At 32.3% G+C, this 15,549-nt stretch overlaps 1 protein-coding gene across 2 annotated transcripts in view; it reads right to left on the bottom strand.

The window, feature by feature from the left end:
• Positions 1 to 15,549, bottom strand: part of LOC118181398 (spectrin beta chain, non-erythrocytic 1-like) — a 239,244-nt gene that overhangs the window by 207,239 nt on the left and 16,456 nt on the right. For both annotated transcript variants that reach the window (XM_085809705.1, XM_085809706.1), the window contains exon 2: positions 12,687 to 12,857. In XM_085809705.1, coding sequence (XP_085665831.1) covers positions 12,687 to 12,857 — 171 coding nt within the window. The remainder of the gene's footprint in view (positions 1 to 12,686; positions 12,858 to 15,549) is intronic.

Below are 15,549 nucleotides of genomic sequence, written 5' to 3'. Positions count from 1 at the left end.
ATTGATTGTATTCTGTCATACTGAGAAAAGCTGTACGAGTATTTTTGTGTGAAAAGTTCCAGAACTGTGAAGCGTTTTATTTTTTGGAAGACAAATTTTGTCTTTCTTTCATCGATTTTGCGTGCATTCAATCCATCCCGAACTCGTACGCACGTAACAATACTTTACTGCCTTTGGTACTTCAAAGTCAGATGATGTTGTTATTATGACTCATCTCACTTCAGGTATTTTCTCCGTCCTTCCAGCATTCCTTCGTGGTATAACGGTAGCACACTCGCCGCGTATTCGAGAAGTCCAAGTTCGAGTCCCGGTGAGGGCACTGCACGTTTTTCACGTTTCCTGCTTTAAAATAACCTAATGACAATAAAGTTGGCCCTCGAACTAAAAAGTAGTGGCTGATAATTCGTCACCACCAGGATTTGGCGATTGGGTCCCGTAATCCCCATTCGCTATTTAAAAGGGAAACTTAGTAAGGTATTTTCTCCCAACGCTAGCCCACTCGGCGCATATTCGAGAGATCCTGACTTGTCTGAATGTAACACATTGATCAAATCTATGAATTTTACTGTGGCCAAGAAGCGAAGGCTGTGCCTGTCGTTGCCTTAGGCCTTGAGCACTTTATTGGTAGCAATGTGAAATTTCCAAGCTCCGTCGCAGTTTTGAAGGAAAGTCCCCAGAGGAATGAATCCACGAGTCTCGAAAGGACTTCCGGCTCTAGGTATTTTAAATACCTCCATGCCCCAAAGACTCTATACTATTACAAACACCAGTACTTTCCCAGGATTTCGACTGTTGATTCGACAAGACTGTTGCAGTTGGCTTGCATAACACTATGCCAGCAGGGCCAACAAATACAGATGTAAAATGGCTATTGCTGAAGTTTGATACTGCATTACGTTTCTTACTGAAAGTTAATAGTCTACTGCGTCAAAAATGATAATAGTCTGAAAATAATTTTAAGCTGAGCACTTAAGCCAAAGAAAAAGAGTTTGGTTAATTTATTATTTGCATACATAAGTTATACTTCTGCATGAGTATTCTGTTTATTCTCGAAAATTTTTATCTTAAAAAATCCTTTTAGAAAACATTTAAAACTATGAATTTTGTTAATGTATTTGCTTCTTTCAAATGAAAATCTCACTTTTATTTCCATTTTAGCAACATTTCAGGCAAGTGAAAACTGTGCTTGCGAAATTTATTCATAAAATTTTACTCTAAAAATTGGTTTTATCGTTTTGCATAGAAAACCAATTTATTTTTTCCATCTTTTCAACCCATAAAACGTATTTCTTTTAAATGCAAGAATTTTTTAATTTCATGAGTGAAGATAAGGAAAATGATTTTGTTTTATAGCTGTTTCTGAGATAATCTAATAAAAAGCAGCTTTGATATGCTGCTTGTTTTCACTTTAAAGACACGCTCTAAACTTTATTGCAGTTTTAGAGATAGCAATATTTTCTTGATTATGCTTAATGTTTCACCTACATAAATATTTAGCAGCTGGTTTACTACTACCAGAGCACTGAACCCGGAACCCTATTCAGAGTTTTAACAATGAAGACAGATCTTGCTGGTTCTTAAGGGATCATGTATTCTTATAATTGAGGAGGAAACCCAGAATTGTTAATATTTTATTGTTAAGCAAAGAAGTTACGTTGTTAAATATTTTATTGTTAAGAATAGAATGTTTACGTAAAATGTGCCGATCGAAAGATTAGAAATAAAGAGGGAAACTTTGTTTCTCAACCTTATCAACGAGCTCAGTTCGCACCGCAGTAGACGCAAACGAACGCGGCTCGCATTGCAAATTTACGATTGATAGATACCGAGCGTATTTGAGAAGACAGATATGCTCAATCTCGCAGCCGCCGAAGGGGCAACTAAATCTAACAAATTTGTAAAATTACGTTCTTTCTATTTTTTTTTCCTTTTGAAAACTATTCGTATTTTAAATATTTGTTATTTCTAATCATTTTATATCTAGAATGTTTGCTTTTAAAATCCTAACTTTTAATATTTTGTTGAAATGATTCAGTTGAACCCTTGACATTTAAGAGACTTCCATAAACGAGAAAATTAGGGACAATAGTTTATTTATTGTAGAGGTATACAGGGATGCGACGTCCATATAGGCAAGGTCGCGCGGTGCCCAACGGCGAAAGGCCATTAAGGCACTTACGGCCATCAAGACTTTAAACGGCTCCTAGGGTAGTTTTATTATCTACCAGTACCGACCGGTGGTAAAATTGCACTACTCCTATTCCTCTAGAGCAGAGATTCCCAAACCTATGCCCGCGGGCACCAGAGCGCCTGCCTATCGTTTAAAGTGTGCCTGTGCGATCACAATAAAAATGCTTTGTTTTTCAATAAAATTCTATGTGAAAGTTTCTCATTTTTAATGAAATAGAAACACACACACAGATACTAGCACAAAACGAAATTGCGACCAATCTTTTATTATTATTATTATTATTTATTATTATTTTTATATATTTTTTATGTTGCATATATTAACTCTATCCAACTACAAATTCGGCTTTAAAATTTAAATGGTGCCCGCCGTCCAACAGATATTCTAGAATGTGCTCATAGGGACAGAAAGGTTAGGAACCCCTGCTCTAATTGCTCTAGGTAGGCGCACGTTTGACGTTCTGTCAAACGTTTTCAAGGTTATGCTTCCGCAATTTTAGGTTTATTTCGCTGTTGATGCAGATTTATTAATTTTTCATTGTTGTCGTGAGAGCGTGAGCCATATAAGCATACCATATATATATGCATTTGTGAGTCCTGATTTGCTAATATAGTGACTGTGAAAAATGATTAAAAAACAAGGTAAGTGATTAAGTGAATTCAGCTTTATATAATAATAGTTATAATTATGTTGTTTTTATTGTCTTGTCCGTATTACATGAAACAATGGTTGCCAGAGCCTACTCCAAAGAGAGGTTGGACTTGTATTTTCTACACCAATTTTGAGGTAAAGCACCCCGGAAGGGGGGATCCGGAGGTCTCCCACCGCTCTCCCCTTCCACCAATCCATACAAGAGGACTTTCGGCTCGCCGTATATTTAAAGTGCCGCCCTGCCACACCGACACTATACATTTACAAACATCCGTGGCTTCTGCGGGATTCGAGCCAGGGCTTTACATTGTTTCATGCCATAATGGTAACACTACATAAATATCGATATGTACATGCATTAATTTTTCAACTGTAACATTGCAGTCTCTTCTCATATAGTAGATGCACCATACAGTAATTTGCAAATTATTTATTAGCTATGCATGACTGTATATTCCATTGCTGCGCTTTGCTCTATTACATCCGCATTTCTGTACTGAACTAGTGTACTATTTTTATCTTATATGTCACAAATATGTGCACGCATTTTTAGTATGCGTATGAATATGTACCTCTGGTATAGCATCACTTGCGAAGGTAGTATGGACGCCCAACTATCTGTAAATATTACATATGTTATATAGTTTATATCCTATTCTTCTAGATGTAATTACTCCTACTATGTGCATTGTACCGTGCTTTATTTGTAATACTAGTTATATATATTAATGCTGTTCTCTAGATAATGGTGGGCGTGGTGCTGTACTGATTAACCATTATGGTAAAGAGACAGTGCCCACGTCGCCCGTCACTTATCACTTATCGGTCCCGTAGTAGGCTTCCCTAACCACTATACCGTCTGGGCGGCAATTATAATTATAATAATGCTTTCTTCAACTTTAAAAACATTTACATAGTTTAACTATATATTCAATTTACCTAATTTCTGTAAATATTTAACGAAATTTGGCATTACAACAATATTATATAACTTAAAATTGAAATTTCTTCAAACATTTTTGTGTATATAACACAAATAAAACTTTGTGTTTCATAAATTTTAGTGATTTTATTTAGATGGACAGAGAAGAAAAAAATAAATTTTCTGGTTATTAAAACTTACTTAACAAGCGAAAATGGGAAGAAGACTTTTAGAACAGCAAATTTAAATATTACCAGCTCATACATATTCAAAATAGTACTTCTACTGATAACAGTGATAACAAAGGTTTTTCATTTCCGTCAACATCAAACCTGCTATCAGAATTAAGAAAGCAAGTCAATGATTCGATGGATTCAAGTTTGATACGTTTCAGTCGGTACCTTCATGCTCGAATGTGGAAGACGAATCATCCGAGGACTCGTATTCGTCCCTCTCTAACGATCCTGATCTTTGGCCAAGTATATTATTTCCAAACCCAGGTGCAAGAACTAGTCAGGAAAGGTATATGTATTATTAAAATAAAACTACATATAAAAGCGGACATAAGTTTTCTTTTCTTTTCTTTTTTTTTTTTTTTTTTTTTTTTTTTCTGCCTCAACCAATCAGTGTTTTGTTTTGAAAAGTAACATTTCAAATTTAACGTTAAAAACCTTTACCAAGTACTAGACGATCTAGCAGAATTGATGACGTAACCCCTCTAAGATACCATTTAAGCGAAATTTATGTGCTTTTTAGGAAAATTTGTCTGGAAATAATTTTGATAACACTACAAATCATCTGGTTGCTTCTAAAAAATTCATTCTTTCAAAGAATTTTAAAATTATGAGTTTGTATGTATATTAGTGTTGTGGTAGAAGATACTAAGTAGTTACCAAGATTCAAACTAAAAACATTCAATATTTCAAAGCCTTGCGAAAGTCTGAAGAACCGGAGATAAAGGCTTCAATGGCATGTTCGGAGATGCCAAAAAATTAGCCTCTTGCTTGGAAGTAGATGCGACATTCAAATGCCTAAAAATTTTAACGTCACGAAAAAATTATTAAAAAAAACTTTTCTACGAAAGTGAAGGTCAGCCAATTGGAAAACCAAGAATTAAAATTCAAAATTGTTTTTTTGGAGGGTATGGTCTTGCATTTACAGATGAAAGAATAATGTCTAGGGAATGCTAGACATTATTCTTTCATCTGTAAATGCAAGATTTTGAGCCGTTCTCATCTCATTGCGATGTTTTCTAATTTTTGTGGAATACTGAGGATTTTGGCAAGTATTCTGACCAAGATCAATTTAATTTTTGTAAAAAACATTAAGAAGTTTAAAAAATAGCAAAAATAAAAAGGGAAAGATGTAAACGGAACAGAATATAAGTTACAGTTTCCAGAAAATGGCGAAAAAATGTTACATTGGTATAGAAACACTCAATATAGAAACGCATGTACTATTACGATCATCACATCGCGAATTCCTATATGGGTTGGAAGAATGTGCAATGGAAACATCATGCTAAACACAGGTGTGATACCCTCTATCTGAAAGGTATGCTAGACAATGGCGAGGCAAACTGACAATAGTGTCGTTTATCGCTTATTCTGGCAGTAGCGCCCTTTCTTGTAGTAATGTATGTCGGGGCTCATAGAGAGTGCCTGGCGGCACGCTGCGACCTGCTATCTGTCCTGCCAAATATGCTGTGTGGGATTTAGGCCCGGTGATGTAACAGGCCACGGCAGATGTGGAATGGTTTCACTCTCCAGGTAATTCCGCACACCTCGAGCTCTAAAGCGAGCAGGAGTTGCAGTCCGTAAATATCGCGTCGGTACCTATTGCAGCGAGATGGCTGTAGAATTTTGTTGCGATATCGGACTGCTGCGAAGGAACTACTAGGTATCATGCAAAGGTTGGTGCGGCCATTCGGTGTTTTCTTAGCCCGTATAAGGAAGCCTCCTCCTTTGCAATGGTCTCTTACGATGATATTTAGCCCCTGATAGCGTGCCCAGCTGCTGGCGGTCCTGATAGCTCTCGCAATATTACTGCCCTTCGGGAATCGTTCTCGAATTATCTTGCACCAGCTTGCAACATCCCGACAGCCCTTCAACGCGTTTCATCGTGCAAATGGTTTTTTCGACTCATGCTTTCCGCTTAGGTTTTCTAGGATTACATGGAACTATGGTTTGCTAACATTGTGATGCAATTGACCTCTCTCGCAGAAATGGATTTTCCTGCACCAGTTTGCAACATCCCGACAGCCCTCCAACGCATTTCATCGTGCAAATAGTGTCTTCGGCTCATGCTTTCCGCTTTGGTTATCTCTGATTATATGGGATTATCGCTGCGTGCGAATTGACGCATAGGTCTTTCATTCTCCTTTTTAAGGCCTAGTGGTAGGAGTGCTGGACTGCTTTGTATGCTAATTTTGGTCATCTATTTGCATTCGGCGATGCAAATAGATGAGTTAGGGATGCTATTTGCATTCCCTAACTCATATGTAAATTGTATATTTTAATTCCCCTTTTTACATAATATACATTTCTTTTATTGTTTGTTGATTCTTTGAGAACGAGTGTATTAACTATACTAACCCCTTTAACTGCCAATTTTTTTTCTATCAATTTTCTTTTTTCTATCATTTATTTCATTATTATTATTATTATCAATTTATCTTTTTTCTATCATTTATTTCTGGGTGTCTAGATTGATGTAGAGACTGGAAATTGTAATATGAATAGAATATAGAAAGAATCTGACATGAGCCCCAAATGGGGATTGACATTCAAGTAGCCATCACTGGAAAATAAAATTAACATTGACAATAAATAGTTTGTAAATATATTCTAAAACCATTAGAGAAAGCGGCAGTATGCAGGAGTTGGAAATGATGTACGTAATAATAGGACGTACCGGGCAGCGTTTTGAAAATGTTGAAATCTTTAAACTCTCAAAAATTGTACTTCTTCTCACGAATAATAACGCACTCATTTAACAATTACTGCTCAACAACTCATGCAAAAGCTTTAGAAAAGTTTAAACAATAATGCAAAAAAGTAACCATTGTTGCCAACCTAATTAAAGTTACCAAATTTTCACTATTTAAGACAAATCCTCAAATGGAAATCATGGCAGTTCATAGGTTAATTTCTGTAGCTACAGACGAGAGATCATTTCCTAAATTAAAGTTAATTAAGTATTACTTACGATTTAGAATGGGTCAGGAGTTGTTGGAAAATCTTGCTATCATTTCTTTAAAGTCTGACTTTTTAAAGCTGCTGGATACTGAAAATCTTATTAATAAATTTGCTAAAAATAAAGCTCGAAAATTCCAATTTTTATAAAGCATTTCCATTGTTTACCATCATGTAAAATATATTTAAAAACAAGTGGAGACCTTTTGTTACTGTTTTTTCATTGTGCAGTAAAAATTTTAATAATATTTTTGTATGAGTACCTATTGTTAACTTCAAATCAAAAATACGTATAATTTTTTCACACGACGGCGCAGAAAAGGCTTGGCGCGTTCCTGGAGGTATGCTTCTTATTGTACAGGCAACGGTAAATAAAAGATGTGACAGTGAGATGCAGCGATGCACGCAAAAAGACTGTTCTCAATAATAAGAAACGTAGATTCAACTAGTCTATTAAAATGTATACATTGTAAACTCAGGAGAGATAATAAAATATATTTCACAGTTGATGAGTCTGAGAAATATGCAGAAAGTCTGCTGCTTGCGAAATTTATCGTTCCTTACCACTGATTTTGAAACTTAGTAATAACTTAGTATTAACTATATTTAAAATGCAAATACTAAAATAGCGCTACGTTCAGCAGTGAACGAGTAATAATGGATCATTGTCAGAAAGTTTTCCGTGGCGTGTTTTAAGAAAACACTCTTTTCCTCTATCATCTGCTTCTGTTTTTACAATAAATGAATCTTCATATTTAGTTTCAGTTTTCTCAAAAAGTCAGATTATATCTCCTAGGCTCTAAATCTTTCAATTTTAGAGTTTTAAGATAATATCCGAGACTACTTAATTCTTCCTTTTATTGGTAAACGTTTTGAAAGGCTTTCATAAAATGATAATTTCACCAATAATATAAATTCTTTGGAATATCATATAAAATTCATAACCCTCCTAGTATAATATCTTAATTTTCTTCTTTTTCAGTTAATTCAATCATTACTTGAAATTTTTCTAATAATTCTTTTTCAGAAGCATCTAAAATATATTTTCATGCAAATCATTACAAAGAGAGTAAATGTTTTCACGATTTCTAAAATTTAGAGCTCAAATATGATTTAACGATTCTTCCATTCATTTAGAGTTATTTTTTAAAAACCCAAAGAGATATCTCAAAAGTACAGTTTCCTTAAAATTTTTCTCATTTTCTTCTAATTTCTCTTCTTTAAAAATACAAAATTTAATTTGATATTTTTCAATAAATTCTTCTATTAATTCTCAGTATCTAGAAATACATTCCCAACCGACCTTATCTTTAAATTTTTCAATAAATTCTCCTGTTAATTTTTTATATTTAGAAATATATCTCCAATCAACGTTATCTTGACATTTTTCTGTAAATTCTTGAAATTCAAAAATACATATTTTTCTGATAATTTTTATATTTTAGAACTATCATCCCAGTGAGCCTTATCTTGAAACTTATGAATAAATTCTTCTGATAAGTTTTCATATTTTGAATAAATGTCCAAACAACTTTATCTTGAAATTTTTCAATAAATTCTGATAATTTCTAATGCTGTATATTAATTCGCAATCAATCTTATCTTGAAACGGCGCTAAGTTTTTTTTTTTTTTTGTAAGTTACAATATCCAGATATAGACCCTCAATTAGCATCCATTTATTTAGAATTATTTTTTAAAACATTTTATAGTGACGTAAGGCCTCTTGTATGGATTCCATCCTCCAATATAACATCTTTTATCACCATTTTGAGATATAGAAAATTTATTTACTTCAAATGAATGTAAATCATGTTTCGTACTTTTAAAAAGAATAAAGAAATAATATGATAGAAATATTATTGGAATAATAGAATAGAAAAATAGAAATAAAAAAAAATGCTAATAGAAAAATCAAATATAAATGTTGTAAAAAGCATTCAAGATGTTATACAAAACACAGCATTTCCATCGTTGTCATATGAAGCGTCAGCTTCGTTGCCTTGAATCTTCAAGAATTTTACCTGAATTAGATTATGCGGTTAGTTTTGAAAAAGTATTTCAAGAACGACTACAGCAGATACTCATAAAAAAAGTTCACTCATTTGATTTTGATAAAACTTCAGATAATTATCTTTTTAAAAGTCATAACTTTACCTTGTAGATACATTAGGTAATTTTTTGGAAACAGGCAAGATGAAAAATTAGCAAACGTCTTTGCCGGGAATCGAACCACGGACCTCTAGAATACCGGCCCAGCGTGCAGAACCACTACACCACGAAGGCACGCTAGGAAGGCGGGAGAAATACCTTATAACCTAATGAACTAACTGAAGAAAGTTTTGAGACAATAAATGATTTAATTAAGGCAAAGGAAATAAAAGCTAGGGCTGCAATAGATATAAGATCCTCAGAATCTGCGAAATCTAGATCATAAAAAGAAGATGTAAAATCACATCATTAATCACTTTCAGAATTAAATAGACATATATTCGATCAATTCAAACATTATATAGATGCTTCAGGACATAATCTGAACCCTAAACAAAAATATGGTACGCGTTATCAGTTAGATAGTTTTAAAACATTAACATAAAATATGCAAAGGAAGTAAATCTAAGAAATTATATAAACAAGTTGTTACATTATTAAATAAATTAAATAAAAATGAAAAATATTATGATTAGTTTCTGTCCTACTTTCCCTGATAACAGATTAGTAAATTAAAATTTGCTTATAATAAGAAAAGCGAAAGTAGCAGCACAGATTGATAAATCTAAAACTCTAAATTATGATTTAAATTTAAGAAAAACATAAATTGATCAAATTAATTATGGGAAAAGAATTAGAATAAGTAAAGCTCATATATCTAAATCGAAATTCAAATCGAAACAAGGTGGTGCGTCATTTAAAGATATTTTAAATTAAATTAAACCAGAAATTCTTAATCAAATTGTGATATTTTTAAAACCAAAATTGCTTTAAGTATTTCAAATGTTAAAACACTGGACATTTAGATTCGGAGCACTTTCATACTCAAATATTTCAGAACTCCAAATAATTTAAAGAAAGAACAACCAGAAATATCCGGAGGTTTTTTTCCTACCTTTTTTGTTACCTCTTTTAACATAATTAGGATAAGAAGCTATAAGCGGTATAGGTTCTTATGGGGCGCAAAAAGGTTTAGGAAAAGGCTGTCAAAACGGAAAAGCCTTGGAAAAAGCGAGGAAAGAGAGTATATTAGGCATGGGGATATCAGGGAAAATGATTGAATAAAATATCAAAAATGAAAAAGATTTAGGGGCGTTTTTACGTCAGATAAATTACCTAAAAAGGTTAAAGAATTAGAAAAATTGAGTAATTAGTTTAAATGTCTCTAAAGGTGCTAGAACTCATTGGATTTTTTATTATAACGTTCATAAACATAAATATATAGAATATCGTGATCCTTTTGGTGAATACAAATTAGGTAAAATGAAACTCAAAAAGCGTTTATATCCTGATAATATTTAGAAATTTCTTAAATTATATAAATATTTTTATGTTGCATATAATGATGTAAAGATTAAATAAAAGATTTATTAATTCAGAAGTCAAACAACAAAAATCAGCGTTATATTTACAAAATTTTTTTCACAAGACTAGTTTCGTGAAACAAATTTTGTAAATATAACGCTGATTTTTGTTGTTTGACTTCTGAATTAGTATTTATTCGGCGTATTATTGTGTCTTAATTAAAAGATTTATGTTGCATATTTTTTTACATCATCTCGCTTCTGGAAAATGTGGTTTTTATTGTCTAAAATATATTTCTGAAAGAAATAAAAGTAATTCACTAAAGAATGTACTTAATTCTTTTTCGGAATTTCCTAACAAACATAACGAAAATTTAGTTAGGTTTCATCTTGTGACCATAAGAAATAAACACAAATGTTTTCAAAGACTTTGACAAGTCTTTGAAAACATGTACAAAATTAAAACTATATTTCTAGCTCTCGCAGCAAAGCTGACGCTGCTGAAGCTGACGACTTCTCTTCTGACGCTTCTGAAGATAATAAAGATGATATAAAAATATTTGATAATAAAATAGTTAAAAAACAATATGATAGTTCAGAAGATGGCTATTATTAAGATTTTAATATAAACATGCTTTTAAACCAGAGATATAATAGTGGAATACTTATTTTTAATAAAATTAAAAGAAAAACAATATTATTCTAGATCAAGAAGCAATGATATTTTTTAAAACCTTTTAATACAATTATTTACCATTTATAAAAGCAAGTTTGTGATTATTATAATATTACAAACGAAATAAATATAACCTTTAGCCAAAAAAGAAATAAAATAAAAAATAAATGTGAAAAAAATGGGGAATAATTTCTTTATAGCCAAAAGATCTGATGGCCGAAACTTAATAATCGTTTTAAAAAAACTAGATCATAATTAATTGATCTGATAGGAATATGTATACATTATAATATTGTAAAAACCATTAAATGATTTTCATAAACATTCTAATTATGGAAAATTTCATCGTGATAATGTTTGTAAAATTTGTAAATATAAAATTAATAATACAAAATATGATTGTGAATGTCGTATACAGTATTCTTTTGCCCGTAAAAAAAGACATTTAAAGAGTAATTATCACATCAAACGATCTAGTGATAACAAAAGAATCAAGATAAAATTATCCTTATAATAAATGTTTGGTGATGATGAAATCAAAGAAGGACCTCCTGCTGGTATTGTTTTTAAATTAACGGGTAATGAAAATTCTGATACGGAGAATAAACTTTCAAAAAAAATTTAAATCCTATAGATAATCATGATGTTGCTAAAAATCGATTTACATTAAAGTATATAGAATTTAATTATTTTGAATTGAAAAATGAATTAGTCGAGGAAATTAAGAAATTAGATGCCAGTTTACTAAATTTTACAGAAGAAAATGTAAGACATATTAGAGCCCTGGTAGGAGAGATTAACGAAGAAAATTTTAGTGATAATCAAATAAATTAAAACATATCAGAATTTACAAATAAATTAGAAGATAAATATTTACATTAAGTCATTTTTATTCTAAAAACGTAAGATTTTTTTTCCATCTAAAAAATATATATTTTAGCCTAAGAGCTTAGGTTTTTGTCTCTTTTTTCATATCTGAAAACATTCGTTTTTATTCCAAAATTTAAGAATTTTTTGTTTTCTCCTGTATTTTGTTATAGTCTCGGATATCTAAAAAACATACATATTCGTTTAAAAAAACTTAACATGTGAGAGAGTCGTTCAGGATTTTGGAAATGTGTCTCAGAAAGGTAGTTTTCTCTCTATGTAACCTGAGTGTTACAAATGTTCTTTAATTTTTGTATTCTTTTACATCGTTTTCTTTCCATTAAGAAAAGATCAGATCCAGAGACAGAGACACAAACATATAAGACCCTGAACTAAAATGTCCTTTTAGGATATCTTTTTTTTTTTTTTTTTCGTTCTTTAACATATAATATGCAATGAAAACCTATCAATTCCAGAGACTTCCACTTCTGAAAGGAATCGTTATTTTTGAGAACATACATAAAGATTACTAATTAACATCACAGAAACCAAAATCATCCGCCATTACGGGTATCTTCTTAGAGGAATTTCACATTGCTCTTAATTCACGCGAAAGTACTTTATTCTTTTGAATAGTAAAAGAAATTCAAAACAAAAAGGAGTATTCTTTACCTTTTTGGCGTGTAAGAAAGCCAAACATCTACTGACATTTTCGATCTTATTAATCCTTGCTGAGCCTTTAGCTGGTTTACCAAGTTTTTCTCCTGTCAGAGCTTCCAGCAGTTTCATGAGTCTCAACCCATCGCCTATATCATGAAATAAGTCATCGATGTGCAAGTCATACTGAAAAAGAATACATAATGAGTTATAAAATATAAATTCAGCTCTTCAAAATAATGTCTTTTTATTAGAAACATTCGTCACCCAAATTTTATTTTTCTTAATATGTTAACTGAAACTTTTTATACAAGAACCCTAAGAAAGTAAGATCTATGCCTGACGTAATTTCTTTTTCACTGGAATTCAGGCAGGAAAGCTGTCAGCTTAGCACAACAACTACATTAAGTCGGATATTCTCAATTTCTTTAAAGCGGGAACTAATTTTATAAATTAGAATGTTTTGTGCCCTAGCTAATTCTTGTCCTCTACGAAAGCAATTTTTAGTATATGTTACAACCATTATACGTTTATTTAAAAAAAATATACAATATATTTAAAAGATACGATTAATTAAAATTCATTTTTTTCACATCGACATCAAATAATTAAGTTATAGAGTGTTTGGAAATTCAAATAAAGCAAAGCACACGAGGGCTATCTCCTTATGGGGAAGGATATCTCCATGGAAAACTTTCTAAGGGAAGCTGGCTTATGTTCACTTTACATATGAGGAAAACCATGCAGTCAGCCCGTTCGCCTGGGATCGAAGTATGATTATGACATACCAGCCTTGCCAAAAGTATTATACACCTTCGTATGTTTTAGATATCTTTAAAATAGTAGTCCAAGCAAAAATGTTTCTTTGTATAAAATTATGAATACGTATATATGCATATTACGAATAAAACCAAAAACGATTAGAAGCTCTAAGAGTAATATGCTGCAGTAAGCTTATTTTCATACATTTTAAAATTTTCCATACTGTTATTAGTTCCTTCTTCTCTGTGTAACTCTATTTAGACTGAGTGAGTTATCGCTCTTTCTAGGAAAGTACAACAGAGTCCTAAAAAGGTTTTAAATAGTCTTAAAAAATTCTTATTAGGAGACTGCAATATAACTATACACTGGCTTAGACTCTGTGCGATTTAACTTCCGCTAGCAAAATGGCTAATGCCGGCTTGTCAGGAGATGTATGTCTCTTCACTTGCTTCGGGAACATATTGTATCCTGAATAAGAACAGGGAGCTTACTAAAGCTCTGTTCCAGATTGTGTGGAATAGACGACACAAGCAGGAAGGGTATACTAAACCCTTTATTCTCTATTACTTTACAGGTACTCCCGAACTTCGGGATACAGAGACCAACCACTTGTGGTCTGAACGTAAAAATATAAAAATACTAACTAAAACTCTAACTAAAAGTTAACTTTGAATTAGTATACAAATGCCTAGCACTAAGACTGGCCTTTATTTAAAAGGGTACATATGTAGTACGCCGAGCTGCTGAAACTACAATACGTTTTCAAATGTCAAGAGAGCTAAACTTCTGGCCTTAAAGGCAAACAGCAACCGAGTGAAAACTCGTAAGACTGCAGTGGCAAGCGGCTCGCTTCCTAAATCTCCTTCTCTCTCTAACTCTTGTCAAAAAGCCACAACTTAAATACTTGGGCGTTAGCAAGACAATTTGCATAAACAAGTTAAAGCATTTAATTCTGGCCGGAAGTAGAAAATAAGAAGTGATAGTACAGTTTTAAAATAAAAAAAAAGTAAGTAAAACTTAGGATCCTTACAGGCTAACTAACGTAGCAGAGATGGGCGATAGCAAAGTACAGTTACGAGGGCCGATCCCAAAAGCAATAAAACTTTCAAAACCTCGGACTTAAATGTTTGCATCCAGGTCAATGCTAACAAAAAGCAAAAGTGATTGTATAGATCTAAAACATAAAGAAAACAGTTAACATAAACTGTACACAGTTTTGAATTTAGTGAAAATACATCAGTTTTTTTAATTTGTTTTACTGAAAATAATATGCACTTTGATTATCATTATACAAATGTTTTTATAATTTCTGCTCTCGAAACGAAATGATAGTGATAATGAATTATGTTACCATGATTTGACCATGCAATACGGAAGCAGAACTTTGAAAGGGACCGTGCTAGGGAGTCCCGTCTCCCAACTGTGGAAAAAGCCCCTGAAATTTCTAAAACCAGTCCCGCGAAGAAAAAAGAAAAATACAACACGGAGTGTGCGTGTAGTTTCTACTGTAAAATATGGAGGAGGCAGTATTACGATATGGGGATGCATGGCGGCAAGTAGTGTAGGCAAGTTCTAAGCTTGGGAAGTTTACACGACTAATCAAAAATACACCCGTGTTCCTAAAACCACTCTATATCCACCCTTTATAAATTATTCGATGATATAAATATAGGTAGCATCAAATCTCAGTAAAATAACACAATATACTAGAAATTGATTACTTCAATGCTGTGAGTTCAATGCAATTCGTAGTAACATTGTTGATTTACTCTACCCATTACAGTTCCCAGATTTTAACCCGGTTGAACATCTAAAAATCTTTTAAAGCGGAAGCTATGCTAGTACTCATTAACATCCAAAAGTTCCGTTAAAAATGGTCCAAATAATTTTTCAATTTCATAAATGCGGAGGAGGGTCGTAATCTAGCGGGTAATAAATATACAGTGCAGAGTTGCTCCTGTAATTAAAGCTTAAGGTGGAAACAGCAAGCATTAAAACTGTGAAAATAATATTGAGTATATTCAATGATAAAAATGTTTGGTTTTTACTAAACTCAAACTTATTTAAAAGTAAATGCATTATCGTAGCGTGCCTAATACTTTTAAGGTTATATTTG

This window comes from Stegodyphus dumicola, chromosome X2 (genome assembly GCF_044657685.1).
Source record: "Stegodyphus dumicola isolate Sdum_Otavi_A_Nest chromosome X2, ASM4465768v1".
Lineage (NCBI taxonomy): Eukaryota > Metazoa > Arthropoda > Arachnida > Araneae > Eresidae > Stegodyphus > Stegodyphus dumicola.
The sequence above is the reverse complement of the archived record's forward strand: the minus strand, read 5'-3'. Positions and strand labels throughout refer to the sequence as shown.